Consider the following 10,788-nt stretch of genomic DNA (forward strand, 5'->3'; position numbering starts at 1 on the left):
AGTTACAAGTTTACCTTTTATTCTAAACTAACTACCCCATGATTTTTTAATATACCTAACTTTTTCACATGTCCAAGTTTTTTAAAAAAGATTATATAATAAAAACGACCAGCTTATTCTCTTTTTAAATTAAATTGCAAAAAAGACAAATTTGCCCTCATGTGCAGTGCACAACACTAGATTTAACGAAAAAAATTAACTGTGTTAGGGTCAGAGGACAAACGTTATTGAATTTTTAAACGTAAAGGATAAAACATAGTAATTTTAAAGATAAAGGACAACGTATGAAATTGGATAAAAACATAAATGAAAGTTTATGTAATTCTGTTTATAAACAATCCTCACTGCCTGATAATTTTATACTTATTTATTTATCTTTTAAATTTATTAAAATAAATACTTTATTTATTAGTATGCCCATGTTTTTTTTAAATGAATTATTGCAAGAGCTAATGAGCTTTAGCTCAATTAGTATTTAAAAAGTAGTGAACATGGGTTGGGGACTTCAAAATCTCAAGCTTGAATTCGATTTCAATCGGTTTTTTCAAAGAACAAGAGATTGTAGGCTTGGGGCTACCTAGCATTCTCTGCGATCATTTGTGTATGAGATCGCATTTTACCATTAAATTGCCCTATATAACCAAACTTTATTCGTTAACCGTTAAAAAATTATCGCAATGTGTTAGAAAGAAACACAAGTACTACATAAACCGACATAGATAAACTTCCCTCTAATAGTAAGTGGCTCCCATACAAATTAATGTGACAATCCAACAAATACTTCCATTATTCATAGCACGTTACAAAATGAGCCACAAGACTCACTTTTACATTTTTCACACATTTATGATTTACCCCTAAAAGTACACACAACAAAGCATAGAGTACAACTCACAATCACTAAAATAACTCTACCTAAACAATTTAAAGCAATGGTAGTATACTAGTATGGTACCATCCATCAATGCACATCACCATCACTCCTTTAAACTTATTTAATTACTATAATTAGGTGAAGTGGCCCCAGCCTCACACGCCTTCGCCGCCGGCGACGCCTCCACCGCCGGCGACGGCGTAACGGGTGTCACCAACAGCTCCGACGGCAGGTCAGCAGACAACCCTTGTAAGTAAAAAGTGTAGAACAGCTTGAACGGAAACACCAGCTGCTGAAGCTTGACTTGACCGTACGCTCCGGCGAACACTCCGGTGCCGCCGGTGACGGAGAGGTAAGTGTCCTCTGTTGTCACGTATGCGCCTTGCACTGCGATCTGCCCGTAATCTCCCAAGTGGAAGCTGTAAATGGCTTCGTATCGGTCACCTTTTGTCTCCGGCATGTTTTTTATTAGAATGCATATTCCGGCGGTGATTCCTAATCGAGTTTGAAGGTCCGCGCTGTACACCTGCATTGGATTTAATAAAACTTTTAGGTCTTAGTTCTCGTCTTTTGGACGAACTAAACATTATATCGAAAATAGAATACAGACTAGCAACAAGCTGCGCCGCTAAACTTTTTGAATAATGATGTTATAACTTATAAAATCATTATTAATAACCCGTTAGCAGCTTCAAACGCTTAGACGTAACAAAAACCAAAAATAACATATGTAAATGTAGCAAAAATTAAAAGAAAAGAATAGAATAGAATAGAATAGAATGCAAATGGGTAACGGGATGCGCCGTTAACATATTTTTAATAGATAAGTAAGTTTTTTGAAAATTACATTAATAGATACAGGGGTTGTAACATCATTATTAGTGACACGTTAGACTTCATTAAGCATCTTCATAGGCTCATACGTGATGAAACCAAAGGCCATTAATGTTATTGTAACAAAAAAACTATAAGAAACTTTTCTTGGATAAAAAATAGGTAGCCGTTTATTTTTGTTAGTTGGCGTGATCCGCGTAATTTTTTTTCAATTGTTTAGACATGTAGTCATAACTAGGCACACCCGGATATTTTACGTCATGTGGCGTCTAGTCAGCTTTTGAATATTTTGCAAAGAATGAGTTAGTTGGAAAATGCCCCCCTAAACGTGTCTCTCTCCTCCCCTCTCTCTACTTCTCTCTCACAAGACCCTCAAAATCTATGTCTTCCTTGCGGTATGTACAAAACGCTTTGCCAAAACGCCAACCCCAAAATGCCAGGGGAGCGGTGTACCCGGCGTGTTGGAGTGAAAACGTTTCGCTAGTTTTGCCTTGAATGAAACTAAGTTGCCGTTAAGAAATTACCTTGTTGGTAAACGGAACAAGATCCCCGAGCGAATTCACCGGTTTTTGACCTAATCGAAGATACGCGGGGCTTCCACGGTCACTTTCATTGATCTCATACACACACAGTTCATGAACTTTCGCTACAGATCACACAAAACATCAAATTAATTAAAACCCGTAAAAAATTTTTGCTAAATAATTAAGGAAAAGACGAAAATGTTCAATACAGGGTTACAATATATAAAGATAAACCTGTCACTGGTCTCGATATTAAAATCCTAAATACTATAGTTTCAAATAGAGACTCCACTTACTGGGTCTGGAAGAATCTGAGGGACTGCTTTGACTCTTGACACTAAACGCTTTCTGGGTACCGGAAACATTGACGTTGGCGGTCAAATTGTGAGAGAAAACCGGGTTAACGGAGCTTCTAACCGACAGAAGATTAGGAGCTGATCCAGTGGTGGGTGATAGCTTCAAAGATGAAGGGATTGATTGGAGAGAAGCAGAAGCAGAAGCAGCCATTGAAGCAAAGAATATGATGAAACTGGTGAATTGTGATTTAGAATGTTGATGGTGGATAGTGGGATATATGTATGTATATATATATATATATATAGAGAGAGAGAGAGAGGTGTATGTAATTAAAAAGGAGAATTGAGTGTGGTGGAGAGTAGGTGGACGGTGGGGCCGGAAAATGGCCGGAGAGTTTAAAAGCGGGCTTTCTTTGCTCGTTTTCACGTTTTATTGTAAAGACGGAAATTTGACGCACGTGGAAATTGAATACACGCTACGACCGGCCAGGTTACGTTACATTTGACCAATGTTTAGTTAACGTGCTACTATTATACTAGTTGTAACATAATCTTGTTAAAAAAGTAAGTTGTCCAGTTTTATAACTTTTATTGGTAAACTAAAATACTGGCTCGTGTTGTACATGAGTGAAAAATATTTCAAACGTTAGATAATATATATATATATATGTTAAAGTTCAATAGAGAAATGATATTACTGCGAGAAATGTAATAAATGAATATGAATCACTAGTTTTATTTTAGGTTTTAAAATGTAAATGCAACAATAAATGTATTCTCACTTTTCAATTAATACAACTAATATAACCGTAATAAATCTCTTTCTAATTAATATATCTACCTAATTTCACAATAATAATTAAAAGATAAAAACACTAATTTAGTTTTATAATTTATTTGCATCTTCTTCCTTTTATCCAACAAAAATACAGTTTATTAATATAATATTAGCTCTTTATATTAAAAAAACAATTTCTTTCCACTCAATTTATTAGCGTATATCCGCGTAATTTTTAACAATAAATATCTAAACATAATATATTTTTTTAATTGATAAATCTAGCAAAACTATTGTCATAAATAATAAAAAATATGTCATACAAATGTGTTCATTAAATATAAACAATAAATATACAACCTACACAAATTTATATAACCTACACTTGTTTTGAGCAATAAAACGTACAATATACAAAAAAGCATATAACTTACATACTTAATTCGACATCAACAGTTATATAAACTACACAAAGATACACATATCCTACACGTGTGTAGGTTATATGTTTTTCGTGTGTCGGTTATATGTTTTCTTATTCTTAGAACAAGTGTAGGTTATATGTTTTTGTGTAGGTTATCTATTTCACATTTAATACAAACATGTGTAAGATAGTTTTTTGTATTATTCATCACAATGTAACTACGTGTTGATTAAATAGAAAGAAATTTTAGTGAATGAATAAATTGTATATGTGTAGGATAATATTTTCGTGTGTATGTTATATGTTTTCGTTTGCATGTGTATTTTATTGATGATGAATTTTGTATGTATGTTATATGTTTTCTTATTCTTAGAACAGGTGTAAGCTAAATGTTTTTGTGTAGGTTGTATATTTTTTTGTTGATATTTAATGCAAACACGTGTAAAATAGTTTTTATATTATTCATCACAATGTAGTTACGTGTTGATGGATATTAATATATTGAGTTGGAATAAATTGGTTTTGGATAAAAAGAAATTTTAATGTATGAAATAATTTGTTCTTGTGTAGGATAAAAATTCAAGAGAAAAAAAATAAGTTATAAAAATAAATAAATTCTTAATATTTTTCAATTATAGTAATTTGGTTAGTTATATTAATTGAACAGATAACTATTAATTGAAAATAGATAATGCATTTATAGTTTCTTAATTTATATTTAAGCTTTTAAAACCTAAAATAAAACTAGTACCTCATATTCATTTCTCACAGTAATATCATTTCTCTCTTGAACCATCCCATATATATATATATCATAAAAGTTATTTACCTTGTTCTCTGCAAAACCACGAGATGTAGGGAAAATATATATAAATGGTGGAATGAGAAACTGTTATACAAATCATTGAATTATTAAAATAATAGTCATACTAAAAAAAGGAAACACAAAATCAGTTATAAATAATTCATAATGGTCAAAATCGGTTTTTAAATCATTTGAAAGGAAATAGTTGGTTATGATTATACAAAACGTTAATTAGTGAGGTTGTGATTATAGAAAATATTAATTAGTAAATTATGTGTCAATTCTATAGATAAAAACCGGATGACTTGGAAGACTATATGGACAGACTAGTTGAAGGCCATATGGATATCTTGTATTGCTTTAATAGTATAGTAAGATTATTAACGTTGTTATTGATTAACTAATCATTTTACTTAAATTTTGATTTATATTTTTATTGTTATAAGATATTGAACAAAATACTAATATAATTAAATATACTGAAGTGACTATAGATGTGTAAGTAGGGTTTCGCCCTTGTGATACTTCTAACTGTTTATTCATGTTGTTGTAAACTCACAACCTTGGTCTGGACTGTAGTATGGAGAGGATGCGTATCAAATATCACCAACAAGATAATTCTAAACCGAATACATCTCACACGCTTACAGTGCTGCAAAGATAAAAGCACTGTTTAAATAGATTTTCGTACTATCATTAAGTCATTGACGTCATTTTTAAAAGGTTCACAACAATAAACATAAAACTAAGGCAAGAAGATAAACAACCATCAAAATGTATACAAAGAATAAAGGCCCAATCCGTTAATGTCGAGCCGAGGCGATAGCTCAATTGGCCAACGAAGTGCTTGGCAGAAAGTTAGGTCACAACAAATTCTTATTAGATTTGTTTAAAACAAAGTTTGACATCCTATTTGCCTATTTATGCTTATTTAAAATTCTATTTCGTTTTCACATGATAAAGTTAGTATCCTGTTTAAGATCTATGTCATTACTTTTTATAATGTTTTATATATTTAGAACCTGAACTTTTAAAAAAGTTTTTAGATTTTATAAAGATACTTCTATTTTTTTAACATAAAAATATTAAATACTATGGTATTTACTTTGTATAATTTATCTAAGTATTGCCCTTTAATACAACCTAATATTTTAAGGAAAAAAACAGTTATAAACCGTCACAACTAAACTGTTAAATAGTCAAACCGGTATATATGGTTGCCCAACCAACCTAACTAATTGGTTTGTCGTCTCCTGAAACTATAGTTAGTTGTTCGACTATTAACTTTCGTAAAAGCTCACCGCACCAAACTGTGATAACCCCTAGAACTATATATGTGAATATCAAAGCTTAGTGACGAGGATAACGAGTTGAACGATCATTTTCAATTTTTCATGCCACTAAAAAATAAATGAAAAATCATACTAATTACAAGTGGTACAACTATTCAGGTCCCTGACCAAGAAACTACACTGATTAAATAAACTAAAGCAACTAACTAAATAACAACTAATTATATGCAAGTATAAACGGGTATTTCTAAAACCCCCTTCAGGTTGGAGGTAGAGAAAGGCACACTTTTTTCATATGACCTAATCTAGTAATCATACACTTTTTTTTTTTAAAAAAAACAACAGTTTATATATATAAAGTAAACGAGGGTTTACTTTGTTAAATTACATGCCTCTCTGTTATAACTGGATTCTTTTTTTAGTTGAATTCAAAACGTTCTATAAAAAAAATTTCAAAAAATAATTTGTTAAATTTCTGTTTTTATCGAACAGGAGTGTATGAAAACAAGAACCGATAGACAACACCCAACTGTTTTGACTTTGTTATTCCTAAGCCACGTTGGGCCGAGGCAGGCATAGTCTCGAGGGGTAGTAAAGTAAAAGAGTTATTTTTGCGTCAGCGTGTTTACCAGCATTCGTTGCTGACGTATTTTCTTACATTTTGCAGGTGAACAAAGTTAGAGCTTAGCATGACGAAGTACTATGATATCCGATGGCTCAGATTTTTTTTATGAACTTAATGTTTTAAAGTGGTGGTTTTGTAAATATAAACAAATAACCTTTTGTTAACTTAAACGGGTGCTTATAATCCCGTCTTTTGAATATATATAAATGTTACATTTTCAATCCTTAAAGTTATATGAGACTTCCACAAACTAACGCAACTCTGATTTATTTACAAACACGATACCAAGTTGTGGGTCGCACTCCTAGGCCCTGGATGGGGGTGTGACATCGGAGGATCTTGAAATGAATCTATTCAAGGCAGCTATTCTACCGGTGAGTCTCTGGACGTCTTTGGCATTTGCAGGAGATTTAAGATTGAGAATGGCTTCGATTTGCTCTGGACTTGCTTCAATTCCTCTCTTTGTGACCATATATCCCAGAAACTTTCCAGCCTTAACACCGAAGTGGCATTTGGACGGATTTAGTTTCATGTTATAGTGATTAAGGATGTTGAATGCTTCCTCGAGGTCTCTAAGGTGATCCTCAGCTTTCTTTGACTTCACCACCATGTCATCTATGTAGACTTCCATAGTCTTACCCAACTGATCCTTGAACATCATGTTGACTAATCTTTGGTATGTTGCCCCTGCATTTCTTAGTCCAAATGGCATAGCAGTATAACAATATATGCCGGTTGGAGTCGTGAATGCTGTATCTTCTTGATCAGATGGTTCCATCTGAATTTGTTGGAATCCAGAGGAAGCATCCATAAAGGTAAGCATTTCATGTCCAGCCGTTGCATCTACCATGGCATCTATATGTGGTAATGGGAAAGGATCTTTGGGGCATGCCTTGTTTAAATCGGTAAAATCGACACACACCCTCCACTTTCCATTCTTTTTTGAAACAACGACCACATTAGCTAGCCATCGAGGATATTGAACCTCTCTGATCATATCGGCCTTAAGAAGTTTTTCAACTTCTTCTTGTATGATCTTGTTCCTCTTAGGAGCGAACTTCCTTCGCTTCTGATGGACGGGTTTTACAGATAAATCAAGGCCAAGTTTATGAGTGATTACCTCTTTTGAAATACCTGTCATATCTGAGTGCTTGAAAGCAAAAGTGGATCTTCTTCGCGATAAGAAGGATACTATATCCTCCTCGATCTTACTGGGGATATTGGATCCTAGGAACACCTTTATTTCTAAATCTTCGGGGTCCAGTAATACTTCTTTAAGATCTTTCTCCCGAGCCTCCAGCACGTCCCTATGATGTTGCTGTAATTGCTATGCTATGGTTGGCTTGGCTGTTGGCTTCATTGACGATGAATAGTAGTTTTCGGCCTCCGCTTAATCACCCACTATCTTCACGACTCCCCAAGGGAAAGGTAGCTTGATACATTGGTGATATGTTGAGGCTACTGCTTTCATTCCATGGAGCTAGGGCCTACCTAAAATAACATTGCAACAGGAGAGGTTATCTATAACACAAAATTTTTGATATGAATTTAACCCTTCGATATAGATTGGCAAGTTGATGTCCCCTAATGTCTTTTTAGTTTCGCCACTGAAGTCGACCAGCACCGACGTTCTAGGAACGATTTCGGAATCCGGGATGTTCATCTTCTTCAGGACATCATGTTGGATAATGTTGACCGAGCTGCCACCGTCCACTAGGATCCTACGCACATAATGGTTAGCGATAAATAAAGTAATGATCAAACCGTCATGATGAGGATCCTGGATGTTTAGTTTGTCTTTCTCGTCGAAAAATATCCTTTTGTCTGTTGTTAAGGTGGTGGATACTATCGGTTGGCCTCCGCTATCCATCTTGACTTCTTTGGCAAGTCTTTTTGCTGCAGAGAAGGAAGTTCCACAAATGTCTGATCCTCCAGAGATGAAATTCACCATTCGGGCATCCAGCTCATCCTTCTGAGGATCCTGGATCTTTGAGTCGAAGAAGACCCTCCGATCAGTCACTCGAGTAATGGGGATAAGCGGTCTTCTTTCATCGTCCAACTCGAATTCTTTTGTGGGCTTTTCTTCTATGGCACACGAGTCTTGAAATATTTCATAGTCTCTAGAGACAAAGTTGATCACATGAGCGTCTGGTGGCGGCGGCGTCGCTTTTTGTGGAAGATCTTCAGGATCCTGGATCCTTGATTTTTTCCTTCCTAAGAGTTCTTTAAAGTGACCATTGCTCAGGAGGTATCCAATTTCCCTCCTCAAGCTGATGCATTCGTCTGTTGTGTGGACAAAGTCTTCGTGAAAGGCACACCACTTAGACTTGTCTTTGAAGGCAGTCGTCTTCTCGTTCTTTCGAGGCCACCTTGCTTTCTCTCCTAGATCCTTCATGGCGCAAATCAAGCCATGGGTATCTACGGAGAAACAATACTCGGAGATGCATGGATAATCTTCATCATCCTCTCCTTCTTCAACTGCTCGTACGTTCTGGTTGTTGAACTTGTTATATGGCTTTGTGTTGTTGTTCCTGTAGGAGGATCCTTTATTCTTGTCAGGGAATTCTTGTTTTGTTTGATTCCCTAGACGATCCTGGATCCTCTTGTCATCTTCCAACCGTATAAATCTTAGTGCCCTGTTCCTTACTTCATCTAGAGACCTGCAAAGAGTCATCACAAGATCATCATAAAAGAGGGAGACCCTCTGAAGTCCCATCTTGAAGGCCTCAACAGCAGTAGCCATGTCAAGATTAGAAATTTCCAGAGCTTCCCTACCGAACCTCGTAACAAAATCCCTAAGGGATTCATCACTTGGTTGGACAACTCGATAAAGATCACTAGTTAACTTCTCAAATTTCCTGCTACAGGAAAATTGACTGTTGAATAAGTTAACTAAGTGCGCAAAAGAAGTAATTGAAAAGGGAGGAAGACTTATCAGCCATTTTAATGCAGATCCTGTGAGTGTGGATCCGAATCCTTTGCATAAGCAAGCTTCTTTGAGTCTCTCAGGAATGGGGTTGATTTCCATCCTTTCCCTATATTGTGCAAGGTGCTCCTCAGGATCTGTGGTCCCATCATATGTCTTCATGTTGAGGGTTTGGAACTGCTTCGGAATCTCAGCATCACAGATAGGTGGAGCAAATCTTGATAACTTGTGGCTTCCCTCAGGTATCTTGGGGATTGGTCGTATCACCCCGGGAACACTGGATATCATATCCTTAAGCTTCTGTAGTTCTTTGGCCATAGCCTGGTTGTATCCTGCATGGGACCACGGTTAGTATCTAAGGATATAGGATCATACAAGTTACCTCTTTGCTGGGTGAAGGTCGGCATCCCGGATGAGTAGTTGGGATAAGAAGAATCTGTAATAGGAGTTGGTCCTACAGAAGCTATGGTTTGCATGGGGATCATATCTCCTTCATGGACTTCGGAGGATCGTTGATGTTGGACTCCTGAGGATCCTTGATTTGGATAGAAGGATCCTTGAGGTTGGGTATTGTAGGATCCTTGGTGATATAACCCAGAGGATTCTGGTGGGAGGATGGATGATCCTTGTCGATAATACGAGGATCCTTGAGTTAGCTGACCCATGGATCCTTGTTGGAGGTTAGATGATCCTGGCTGAAATAGCGAGGATCCTTGAGCCTGTTGACCCATGGACCCTTGTTGAAGGATAGATGATCCTAGCTGAAATAGCGAGGATCCTTGAGCCTGTTGATCCATGGACCTCTGTTGAAGGATAGATGATCCTTGTGAAAACTGAGCCAGGGATTCTGGACTGGTGAAATCCAGCATCCTGGGCATCAGGGGGTGTGATCCTCCGCTGGCCTCTTGTTCTTCTTGAGATCTTCTATCTCACGAAGGATCCTCTGATTGGTCTTGTTCTGCTGCTCCATGTATGCTTTAACCTACGAAAATATAGATGAAACATCACTGTTAGTACTAACCACCGGCGCAGCAGCAGCAGTTTTCGAGCTCTAGAAGACTGGTAATTGCGTCTTGCTTCCAGCAGCAGCAGGTCGTTGTGCACCCGTGATTGGAGGAGGCATCGGTGGTAAAGTTCTCGATGAGAGAGGGACTGATGACGGCATGGTTGATGAAGCAGAGGTTGATTGAGAGGCCATTGATAGTGATATGGGTATGAAAAAAAAATCAAAAATTGATAGGAGTAATATGGATTATAGCACCAATTGCCCCACGGTGGGCGCCAAATTGTTTTGGACAAAAATCTGCTAAGGATCAAGTATCCAAATATGTTAAGTGAAGTAAGGTGCTAACTCGATAATGACAAGTGTGTAATCGTAATATTGGTGAACACAAAGGTTTGATCACGAGG

At 36.3% G+C, this 10,788-nt stretch overlaps 1 protein-coding gene across 1 annotated transcript; it reads right to left on the reverse strand.

Annotated features, from left to right (window-relative positions):
• Window positions 1-903: 903 nt before the first annotated feature.
• Window positions 904-2,739, reverse strand: LOC143530912 (allene oxide cyclase, chloroplastic-like). Its single transcript, XM_077026320.1, has 3 exons — window positions 2,529-2,739; window positions 2,233-2,354; window positions 904-1,400 (listed from the first exon to the last, which is right to left on the reverse strand). Exons 1-3 carry the CDS (start codon window positions 2,737-2,739, stop codon window positions 996-998), a joined length of 738 nt encoding a protein of 245 aa, XP_076882435.1. The 3' UTR covers window positions 904-995.
• Between the last annotated feature and the right edge of the window lie 8,049 nt (window positions 2,740-10,788).

This window comes from Bidens hawaiensis, unplaced genomic scaffold, assembly GCF_021521415.1.
Source record: "Bidens hawaiensis isolate Kalapana, Puna unplaced genomic scaffold, B.hawaiensis_p1.1 tig00009067_1, whole genome shotgun sequence".
Taxonomy (NCBI): Eukaryota; Viridiplantae; Streptophyta; class Magnoliopsida; order Asterales; family Asteraceae; genus Bidens; species Bidens hawaiensis.